At 36.5% G+C, this 12,531-nt stretch overlaps 1 protein-coding gene across 2 annotated transcripts in view; it reads right to left on the bottom strand.

Moving 5' to 3' along the window:
* Nucleotides 1–12,531, bottom strand: part of AFG1L (AFG1 like ATPase) — a 232,887-nt gene that overhangs the window by 45,424 nt on the left and 174,932 nt on the right. For both annotated transcript variants that reach the window (XM_060115134.1, XM_060115133.1), the window contains exons 9-10: nt 3,953–4,023; nt 3,596–3,696 (exon numbers count right to left, since the gene is read on the bottom strand). In XM_060115134.1, coding sequence (XP_059971117.1) covers nt 3,596–3,696; nt 3,953–4,023 — 172 coding nt within the window. The remainder of the gene's footprint in view (nt 1–3,595; nt 3,697–3,952; nt 4,024–12,531) is intronic.

The raw sequence follows: 12,531 nt of genomic DNA on the forward strand, positions 1-12,531 counted from the left end.
GAAGAAAATATCTGCAAATCATATATCTGATAAGGGGTTAATATCCAAAACATATGAAGAACTCATCCAATTTAATAGCAAAAAAAAAAATCCAATTAGAAATGGGCAGATGGGACTTCCCTGGTGGCGCAGTGGTTAAGAATCCGCCTGCCAATGCAGGGGACAAGAGTTCGAGCCCTGGTGCGGGAAGATCCCACACGCCGCAGAGCAACTAAGTCCGTGTGCCACAACTACTGAGCCTGTGCTCTAGAGCCTGTGAGCCACAACTACTGAAGCCTGCACGCCTAGAGCCCATGCTCCACAGAAAAGAGAAGTCACTGCAATGAGAAGCCCGTGCACCACAACGAAGAGTAGCACCCTCGCCACAACTAGAGAAAGCCCATGTGCAGCAATGAAGACCCAATGCAGCCAAAAATTAATTAATTAAAAATAAAAATGGGCGGATGATCTGAATAGATACTTTTCCAAAGAAAACACAGACGCTCAACAGATACATGAAGAGATGTTTAACATCACTAATCCTCAGGGAAATGCAATCCAAATCCACAGTGAGATATCACCTCACACCATTTAGAATGGCTATTATCAAAAAGACAAGAAATAACAAGCGTTGGTAAGGATGTGGAGAAAAGGGAACCCTTGTGCGCTGTTGGTAGGAATGTAAATTGGTACAGACACTATGGAGAATAGTATGGAGGTTCCTCAAAAAATTAAAAATAGATATGATCTAGCAATTCCACTTCTGAGTATTTATCTAAAGAAAACAAAAACACTAACTTGAAGAGATATATGCATCACATGTTCACTGCAGCATTATTTACAATAGCCAAGACATGGAAACAAGTTAAGTATCCATCAATGGATGAAAGCAAGTGTGGTATATCTATATACTGTAATATTATTCAGCCATAAAAAAAAAGAAATCTTGCCACTTGCAACAACATGAATGGACCTTGAGGGCGTTATGCTAAATGAAATAAGTCAGAGAGAGAAAGACAAATACTGTATGGTCTCACTTATATGTGGAATCTAAAAAAAACGAAAACAAAAAAACAAAAAACCAAGCTCATACATACAGAGAGCAGATTGGTAGTTGCCAGAGGTGGGGGTTGGGGGGTGGGAGAAATGGGTGAAAGGGGTCAAAAGGTACAAACTTTTAGTTATAAAATAAATAAGTCATGGGGGTATAATGTATAGCATGGTAGCTATAATTAATAATATTGTATTGCAGATTTGAAAATTGCTTAGAAGATAGATCTTAAAAGTTCCCATCACAAGAAAAAAATTTTTTGCAATTATATAAGGTGACTGATGTTAACTAGATTTACTGTGGTGATCATTATGCAATGTATACAAATACTGAATCATTATGTTGTACACCTGAAACTAATATAATGTTATAGGTCAATTATACCTCAATTTTTAAAATGTAACCCTTCCTCAAACTTCCATCACAGCTTAATACTAGTACTTGATCCAACCTATCATATCAATGTCTAATGTCAGTCATCTAGTCTGATGTAGTAAATATCCTACAATTACAATATGAATATAAAGCAAACCTATCCATGCAAAGCCACTGAGAAATGAAGATCTGGCTAACTTGAAGAAGAAAAAACTCAACAAGGATAATGACAACATAAAAACTTTAAAAGAAAAAAAAGCTTTAAAAGAAAGTAACTGAAATATTCATGAATTAAAACAGGACTTTGAAAAAACCGATGATGTCCTTAAAAGTTTTTATAAACATGATTTTCCATGTACTCGAACAACCAATCATGAAGTGTAGGATATACTAGTTTATCATCCTAAAATTCTGTCAAGAAAGTTATGCCAAAAATAAATAGTAACTTGTTCACTGTTTATTTTAGGAATTTAGTTCTTAGTTGTTATTATAGTCCATAGTTTTGTCAGATAAGATAAAAATATCTATTTTTATAAGTGTTATCTTAATTTTTCAAGATAAAGTCCCAATCAATCTTCTTCCTCACCACCCCGATACAGTAGACTATGAAGATGTTGGTCTCTGATTAGTGGCTTTTTCCTGGTACTAAGTCTCCTGAAATAATGAGCACATAAAAAATAGAGATAAATACTCAGTAGCTGCTCCAAGAGGCCACCTTTGCCTTACTACCTCAAGACACAACAGGTTTGTCCTTCCCCTTTCCTCACTAGGTCCCCTTCTATGGAAGTGGGGGGAGCTTCTCAGATATATAAGATTTTTCTCAAGAGGCAAAGTAAGTAAAACTTAAATGGAAGCCTTAATAATTATGTCTGAAGATATTAGGTTATTAGGACCTTGATGAGATGGATGCAATAGAAGTGTGAAGCGTCCGTATCACACAGAACAACCCTCACAACCAGAGACTGACGTTATCACCTTGTCAGAGGATTCTAATTCATCCTAATCCTTATTGGTCTTGAAGTGCTTTATTTCTGTGATAACATTTGTAGATTGGATTCTCTCTCTGGTTTGAAAATTACAGATTTAGAAGTAATGAAGTCACTAGTTTTTAAGAAAAGTAGTCATAAAATGGCTAGCAGGTATAAAAAATACTTTCTCTTCCCCCTGAAAAACAATTCTTTTTTAGCTACCTAAAATTCAAGATAAATCAGAGAGACTAGTTGGAATGATAATTTATACATAATTGAGGTATTATGCTTAAAGATATATGTAACTGGCTTTGTTTTTCTCAAGATTTACAGTCAATTGAATACTCATTGAGTACTGAGAATTCCCAGAGCTTTTAAAAGACAGAATTCATATCTATAATTAATCTGTAATCAACATCTTTCTCATTTATATGAATATATATGTACATATTTTTTCTCTGTTGGATATATTGTTATATAATATAGATGTCACAGTTATAAAAATTCACTTTCTTTGACCTTGGCCCAAATAGGTCAGATATTATGACAATAACAGATGAGCCATAAGAACAAGGAATGGGGGCCTCCCTGGTGGCGCAAGTGGTTGAGAGTCCGCCTGCCGATGCAGGGGATACGGGTTCGTGCCCCGGTCTGGGAGGATCCCATATGCCGCGGAGCGGCTGGGCCCGTGAGCCATGGCTGCTGAGCCTGCGCGTCCGGAGCCTGCGCGTCCGGAGCCTGTGCTCCGCAACGGGGGAGGCCACAACAGTGAGAGGCCCGCATACCGCAAAAAAAAAAAAAAAAAAAAAAAAAAGAACAAGGAATGGAAATTCTTTTATGTCATACCTCCTTGGATCATGGTATTATTACTTCATCTTCCTTTCCCCTGGTACTAACCTCACCTCATTTTAAAAAAAAAAAATTTCTTATGTTTGACTTTTACAAAATATCCCTAAAGCTGATATTAGTTTTGCTTCCAGCAATAGCTGACAGTTCTCTCTGTTTCTAATTTTGTTTTAGAGCCCTTCTAAGAGTAAATTTCGTGCCAGTATCTATAAAAAGCACATGGGTATATACACATGAGTATTTCTCTTAATGAGACTTTTAAATCAGTTCTGACTCTGTGAATTGTATTTTAAAATCTGAAACAGGAAGAGAGGGAAATATGAAGTATTTTAACATGTGAAAAGGCCAATGAGTCTGAACGTGTCTGGATACTCACTCTCTCACATAGCTCTTCAAATGTGCAGTCGGCAATGGTTCCACAGGCTTTATTCAGCCGCAGCTCTCTGCCTTGCACTTTTAGAATCCTTGGTCTAGTTACTATGGGAACATGAACAAAGACTCAATCTTGTCTGGATAATTACTATAAAATTCATCTCTTACAGATAGGAAATGCATAGCTTGATGAATAATAGCACATGATTCAACACATAAATTAGACAAAATGCTGATACAATGACTGCCACTTGAGTGTGGCATCAACCCATATACAGCAATGGAACTTATTAATTGGTCAGTGGAGATTGGGCATTGTGTTCTAAATGTATTCTCTTTCAAGAGAAATTAACTTACGTACAATCATTTTGTTTCTGAGCCAGCTCATCAAACAACTTATCCATGACAGCCTCCACATCAGCTTCACTTGTGCTACAGTGAAAAGAATAATAGAATATGAAATTAATAACACTTGAAGCCAACATCAAACAGCTGCCTGAGCCTGCTTAGCTTTTTGCCCATAAAAAAAAGAACAGGATGTTATGCTCTAAATACAAACATCAGATTTAGAATACACTTAAAAGCAGAGAATATTAACTCTCAGGTAGATGATTCTGCCTTATTTGCATACACTGAAAGACTTCTGCGCTTCTGGCTGTTTTCAGTAATGAGACGATACAGGCAGAGTAAATCCATTAATACTATGTGTACACAATGAGAAGAAAGGCTTCTGGCTCTCTCTTGCATGCAAAACAAGAGCAAATAGACAAGGCAGTCAAGCATCCAGCAAAGTATCCTTTGAAATCTCTACTGCGAGGGTACATGTGAAATTAAATACTGAATCTGCCTTTTAAAAAAATCAAGCCAAGCCACTGACTGAGAGGATCAAACATGCAGAATTAAATTACCAGCTTCAAAATACCAACTTGATCTGCACCTCAATAACTTTATCAGACTTTGAGTATAAGGACGATTATAGACCACACAGTTTCTCTCAAAAGTGTCCTTGTCGGAAACTCAAGAAAACTCTCTCCTTCTGTGATGCCCACCACTGCAGCTACTATGAAGTTAGTCTCGACAAAGAATCCTTTGTAATCTAATTAGAAATCACCATATGGTTTAGGGAACCCACATATACAAATGTGATAATACTATGGCTTTTTTACCTCTCACTTTTTTTTTAATAAAGGACTCATAAATTAACAGTCAGTAGAATAAAAATAACTGGCAGATGAAATAAGCGTTGTTAAAAAAAAAACTTCAAGTTAAAATATAAGTTTACTTCAACTCTTTATACAAACTTATACAGGATGACCTGCCAATATGCTTAATTTTGACACACAAATCACTCTTATCTAGGAGTGGAAGAAATTAACCTCCATTCTGGACATCCGTCTTAATACAGTCTTATTGAAAACTAATATGATAAATTATTTTTTCTTTAGATTAAGCTTAAACTAAACCAAATAATTTCTCCCTTGATATAATTATCAGGTGGCAAGAATTTAACACATAAGCACCTAATTCTTCAAATGTTCTAGAGTAAAAGCACACAGTCATTATGAAGGGTTTGGAACTGTCACATTTCAAGTAATAACCACTCCACCTCAAGGATCTTAAAAATATCATTTGCAATGGTTGGCTTTGCAGGGGAATGCTATTTGACTTATATAAAGGCTTGTATGATATTTGAATAGAGCTGTATTAAAGTAATAAAATTACACTACAGAAAGAGTGATTATAGAGACTAAACAACTTTAAAGGTACAAAGAAATCATACAAGCCAATGTAAATGTCAATGCCCACACCAAGCACATGTATGTTTAGATGGCTTTGCCAACATCATTCATAGGAATTCATTTGGAATCATCTCCACCTTGCAATGGAGATGTACACACATACAGCTGATGGAGAAGGTAGCTACTTTTTAAGGGATATATAGAGAAGAAAGCAATGTCAGCCACCCAGGACATCTGCTGGCTTTCAGAAAGTTAACCTGTCCTTAGGTTAGGCATGTTACCTAATAGAGGGGGAGAACTGAATTCTGAAAAATAACTAAAATAGAAGACAGTCACGTTTCTCAAAGCATATTTGGTTAACAAACAATTGCTTATAAACTTCTTCAGTGGTGATTTCTTTGTTACTCTGTGCTCAAATATACTATAATATTAAAATATGGCTCACTAGACTTTAGTTAGGCCACATCTATGAAATTGCTATATGTGATTTCATTTATAGTGAAATTATATGTGAAATGATACAATTATTTTTATTATAATAGTACCTTATAAGAATTCTATTATATTATCATAAAAAGTTACTCAGGGACTTCCCTGGTATAGCAGTGGTTAAGAATCCACCTTCCAATGCAGGGGACACGGGTTTGAGCCTTGGTCCGGGAAGATCCCACATGCTACAGAGCAACTAATCCTGTGTGCCACAACTACTGAGCCTGCGCTCTAGAGCCTGCGAGCCCCAACTACTGAGTCCATGTGCCTAGAGCCTGTGCTCTGCAACAAGAGGAGCCACTGCAATGAGAAGTCCGCGCACTGCAAAGAAGAGTAGCCCTGGCTCGCCACAACTAGGGAAAACCCGCAAGCAGCAACGAAGACCCAACAAGACCCAACGCAACCAAAAATGAATAAATTAATTAATTAATCAATTAATTTAAAAAAAGTTACTCAGAAGTTACAACATGTAAAATAAAAAATTTTATTGGTGTAAAGTGGTCTAAAAATAAACATTCATTAAAGCATTTTATGTAGCTCGCAACCGAACAGAATGCTATCTATCTAAGCCAACTTGCACTTGACCTCAGGGAGTAAGAAGCTCTACTGACCTGCTGGGGGACAGAAACCTTATTTGCATATTGTCTTAAAAGCAGGAGGGGCTAGTGTGTTATTTTGGTTTTATCAGATGTATCTATATTGATATAAAATAAATAATGATGCTATGAAAGAAATCATTACCAGAAATGAATATATTCATAATCCCTTAAAAATAACTTAGAAGAAAACACTAGTCTTCTCACACTCCACTCAGACTTCAGATTTCCCTACTTAAGAGGATCCATCAATCAGAGCTAATTTTTTTTTTTTTTTTTTTTTTTTTTTTTGCGGTACGCGGGCCTCTCACTGCTGTGGCCTCTCCCGTTGCAGAGCACAGGCTCCGGATGCGCAGGCTCAGCGGCCATGGCTCACAGGCCCAGCTGCTCCATGGCATGTGGGATCTTCCCGGACTGGGGCACGAACCCGTGTCCCCTGCATCGGCAGGCAGACTCTCAACCACTGCGCCACCAGGGAAGCCCTAATTTTTTTAAGAATAAAAATTAGACTAGTAAAAAAGAGAAATTAAAAGTTACCTGTCTATACTGGCCTAAAAGATACAGAGTTTTACTTAATATTCAGGTTCATATCTGGTTTAAACACCTTTGACTATGTTTTTTAATTCTAGTAAAAAATTTGGATGATTCTGAACTTTTTCAATGTGTCACACAGGGAATAAAAAAAAGCTATCATTTGTTGAGCAACTATTATGTAGCAGTTAATTTACCTAAACCATATCCACCTTACCATGTAGTATGTATTATCATGTTTTTACTGAAGAGAAAACTGAAACTCAGAATTAAGTCATTTTATCTAAGATCTGAATACATAAAAATTTAAATTTTCTTTATAACAGAAAGTATTACAAATAAAATGTACACATCAAATTGGGAAACATAGTGGCAACACTTATGTCATACAACTAATATTTTCAATGTATTAAAAACTCCAACATATAAAAAATTGAATACCCCAATAGAAAAGCTGTGAAAGGACCTGAACAGGCAAATTGCATAAAAAAAAAACAGCTCAGTAGGCAAAAAGCATATGTAAAGTGTTTCATTCTTACTAGTGATAAAAATGCAATGTAAAATCATGAGAGGCCATACTTTTATCCAAACTGGCAGAGATAAGGAAAAAGATAAAATAGCTGGAGCAAGCATAGGTAAGGGGAAAAAGAACCCTCTTATGTACCACGGAGAGGAATGTAAAACTGGTTACAACAGTTCAAGATAACCGGATAATATGTAATAAGAGCATTAAAAACATGCATATCATATCACCCAGCTATTCCACCCATAGGAATCTCACTTATGGAAATAATAACGTTTAACGACTACAAGGATGTTCACTGTGACACTGCTAACATCAAAAAAGTGAAAAAGAACCTAAATGTCCAATAATGGGGAATTTGAAGTACATTTGGATACACCCATACAATGGATCATTATGCAGTTTTTGCATTGTGCAATGTTTCCCTCTTGTCCTGGAATTGTAATTAAGGCTCAGAGTTGATGGACAGAAGTGCTGAGTACACTCAGATTTCTAAAGAGAACCACCAATAAGCCACCAATAACTGGATCCAGACTCCTGCCCCTGTGGTTAAATAATGAGAAGAACCAGCCCTATTCCAAATGCCACCCTCCTCCACAATCCCCCCTATTCCCCACACCACAGTGTCTTTCTAAGGAGGGGAAAGAGGATCAGGAATCACTGGCTTTTGTGTCTAGTATTTGTGATAAGAACCTTTTCCCTCCCTTCCCCTTAGGAAAGAAGAGGGTGATTTACCCTACCCAAAAAACAAGTGATGAGGGAAAGTGATTCTTTTCCAAGAAGCACTTGGAAAGATTAGAGAAGCCTGGAAGAAGAAAAGACTGGCATTGCTTTCCTTAGTTGGATGAGCAGGACCTTAGTAGATTGAGAAATCAGAAGGTGGGAGGTGGGGTACTGAGCCAAGATGAAGCAATCCAGTCCTCACCACAAACTCCCCAAAGGTTTGGCACTACTAGATATAGTCAAAAATGCAGGTGAGGGGTCAGGCTGGAAACACAGGCATTGTTTGAAAATAAGACAAAGGCAGTTCCTTAGATTCTCTCCTTTCACCTGGACAGCCAGACTCCTATAATTCCTCCACTCCAGCTGAAACTGGTAAGTTTACTGTCTGGGACACTTTTAACACTGAGAAAGGGTGAGAGACACTGTACTACAATTCTACAAAGTAAACAGTGAAACCAACAGTCTTTACCTCTTCAGCATCCAGAACCCTACCAGTCCAGGAAGCTTCCATCCCAAGAAGTAGACAGAAAAATTGGAGGAAACTCAATAGACAAAACAAAAAAACAAACAAAAAAAAAACCTGCAGATACTGACATTTGGGGCTTCTTCATTGGAAAACCTGACCTGCCACCTTATATAGTGAAGCCCACCAATCAATAAAACCCTATCTATGCACACAGAACTTCTAACTGGCTTTTCAGTGCTTCATTCTTGTGAATGGACAACAAGTATTTCTAGGCATTTAAGGAAATCCTCTAGGATAAAAGATAAAGATCACAATAAAGAAGTAGAGAAAAGGATCTTGGAGGAAGGAAAGAAAAAAATACAGAGACCAAAAGGGGAAAAATACACTCTAATATGCCAATTATTATATAGGCATATTGCACTGCATAAATGCTATAAACAAAAAGGACAATTTGGGCATAAGAAAGAACTTTGAATATGACTGCTAAATAAAAAATTTAGGGAAAAAGGTTGAAGTAATCTTTCAGAAAATAGAGCAGAAAGACAAAAAGATGGAAAATAAAAGAGAAAATAAAAGAATTAGAAGATAAATCCAAAAGGTTCAATATCTAACCAGGAGGCGTTCTAAAGACTATTGGCGGGGGGGGGGGGTGCGGGAGGGGAGGGGTGCGGGGGGGAGGGGGGTGTGGGGGGGATTATCAAAGAAAAAAAGAAAATTAAATTTCTTAGAACTGAAGGACATGAATTTTCTAAGTTGAAAGAGTCCCAGCGCAAAGAATGGGGGAAAGCTCCATTCTAAGGCACATTATTATGAAGTTTCAGGAAACTAGAAATAAAGAAAGAATATCCTAACAACTTCAGAAGGGAAAAACAGGTCAAATACAAAAGATCAAGAAACTTTCACATCGAACTTTGCAACAGCAATAATGGAAACGTGAAGATAATGGCATAGTGCCTAAAAGTTTTGAAGGGAACATTATTGTCAAACTATCCATGCCCAGTCAAACTATTAATCAAGTAAAATAAGGACATTTTTGGACAGATGAGCCCTCAAAAAATGTATTTCCCATGCAGTCTTCTCAAGAAGATAGTAGATATTGTGCTCTATCAGAACAGGGAGAAGAGTTATGCTTCTAGTAGGGCAAACTAAGCTCTGCCCTAGCTGACTCTCCTGCTGATGGCAGCTGTAAACTCTGCACAAAGTTCAGAAACAGGTAAACTGAGGGCACTGGAAAGTGAACAGAAGCAGGCAGATTCTAGAAGAAGCTGACACTTGGGAGAAGTGTTACTCATTTTTACAGTTTTTTCAGACTAAAGACAATAAAATCAGTACTGCTCAGGGGAACTAAAATTCCAACAGAAAACCTACAGTCCTTATGGCATGAAGAACCAGAGGAGAGTTGCAGGTAATCACACAGCTGGAAACTCAGGGGATTCCAGAAAAAGTGTTTCCAAATTCCCAAAAGATATTAATCTGGAAAATTTCTGAAATCCTAAGTAATTCTGTATTTACCACAATACTTTATGTGTTCTCAAATAATGTGCCCATAATAATAATAAACAGTGAACCATTTTTCTATTATAGGATTATACTAAAAGTTTCAGCAGTTTTCTGTCCAAAAAACTCCATAATAATAACAAATTCATGGCTTATCACTAATATAAGTCAATATACTATGACAAGATTATGTATTTCAATAACATGTTAGAATGATCTCTACCTGATAAAGACTTATGATAGTAGAAAACATTAGAAGGAAACATTAACACAAAACAAATGCTAAATAAAATTATTTTAAAATTTAAATACATCAGAAGTTTAACATGTGAAAGTCACCATTTTTAAGGTTTTTATTTTTATTATTTCTTAAAGGTTTTTAAAACACGAAGTATTAATTACCGAATCTGATAGTCCTGACCTTTGCTGGTTAACAAATATTCCAGACATAGGAAAGTGTCTTTCATTTTGTACTGACATTGATCAAATCAATGACAGTGTGTCCTAAATCATTTTCAAATTGGATATTAGGGTACATATTGCTTCATATAAACTCATTTCCTTTATTAGCAAGTGTCTGGCTTTGTTTACTCAATATTATGTGAGATTCATCCATGTATGTAGAAGTAGTTTGTTTATTTTTGTTTCTGTACAGTAATATTCTATTGTATGAAAATACCACAGTTTATTATCATTCTACTGTTGATAAGTGTATTAGTCTGCTAGGGCTGCCACAAATGAATATCACAAACTGGTGGCTTAAGCAACAAAAATTTATTTTATCACAGTTCTGGAGACTGGAAGTCTTAAGATCAAGGTGTCGGCAGGTTTGATTTCTTTTGAGATTTATCTCCTTGGCTTGCAGGTAGCCATCTTATTGCTGTGTCCTCACATGGTCTTTCCTCTAGTGTCTCTTCCTCTTCTTATAAGGACACCAGTCCTATGAGATTAGGGTTCCACCCATATGACCCCATTTAATTAATTACCTCCTTAAAGGCCCTATCCCCAAATACAGTCCCACTGGGGGTTGGGGCTTCACCTATGAACTTTGGGGGAACACAATTCAGTCCCTAACAATGAACAGTTGTGTAGTTTATAGTTTGAGGCCACTGTGAATAGTTCTACTGTGAACATTCTAGTACATGCTTTTTGGTAAACTCATGTATACAGGTTTGCTGGGTATATAACTAGGAGCAGAATTGTTATTCATAGGGTATATCTACATTCAGCTTAGTAGATACTGCCAAGCAGTTTTCCAAAGGAGTTGTAGCAATTTACTCTCTCACTTGCAGTGTACAAGAAATTCTACTTGTTCCACATCCTTGCCAATACTTGGTATTTCCCATCTCTTCCATTTTAGTGATTATGGTGAAGGTATGATAAATAATTTTAATCTAAGTTGCTGCAAATCATTTTTGGAAATGGAATAAAAATACGATCAATGCAAGTTAATCCAGAAGCATTTTCTTGGTGAAATGTCACTATGATATACATGAAAATTTGTAAATCTATTCTTAAAAACACCTAAGATCTCTGGACTTCTTTAAGTAGGAAATTTCAAGAATGCAACTTTATTGTAAAAATTTCGGCCAGAGAAAATGCCTTTAACTTCAAAATGGGGCTGGTGGTGGTGGTGGTGATTCACTTATAATGGAGAAAAACTAGAGTGACAGCAGTGAGTCTGCAACTCCCGGGCTCTCTTGTCAGTTTTCCAGTGAAACTATTTAAAAAGACAGCAGCATTACCTTACACTAAAAATCTATACCCAGAAATACAACCATGTCTGTGAAACTCTAAAAAAGGATGAGAGTCAGCTAGTTTCAAAAAAAAAAAAAATCAAGTTTGGAACATACAACCCAAGGTTGGCAACAGGTATATTCAGAAAATGAATGTACAAAAACCACACAAGGATATAGACTATACAAAAATACAGTGATTAAAATGATCACATTATAATTATAAACATAATTGAAAATTATAAACATACTTGAAAAATATTTCAGCCTAACCAATAAAACTGAGGGGGGATAAAGCCTGGTAGTCAAAAGCAGTTGCATGGAAAAGCTACAGCCTAAAGAGGGCACTAAATTAAACATGATTTTTTAATGTAAAAGGGGAGATAAATTCAGAGTTTTCTTCTGGGGCTACAAGAATATCATGTCACATGGATGGAAGAACATGTTCTGCTCAGCTTTGTGTAGTTCAATTTTAACCACAGAGGCATATCTTAAGGAAGAGTGCCTTGAGTAGCATCAAAATGATCAGGAGAAAATACAGGAATTAAGCTTAGATGCTTTGAATTGTATCCCCTTTTATCTCACGAGGGGAGACAGAAACATAAGCTCCTACAAGTGAGTAGGGATAAAGAATTTAAGG

Source organism: Mesoplodon densirostris, chromosome 12 (assembly GCF_025265405.1).
Source record: "Mesoplodon densirostris isolate mMesDen1 chromosome 12, mMesDen1 primary haplotype, whole genome shotgun sequence".
NCBI classification, from domain to species: Eukaryota; Metazoa; Chordata; class Mammalia; order Artiodactyla; family Ziphiidae; genus Mesoplodon; species Mesoplodon densirostris.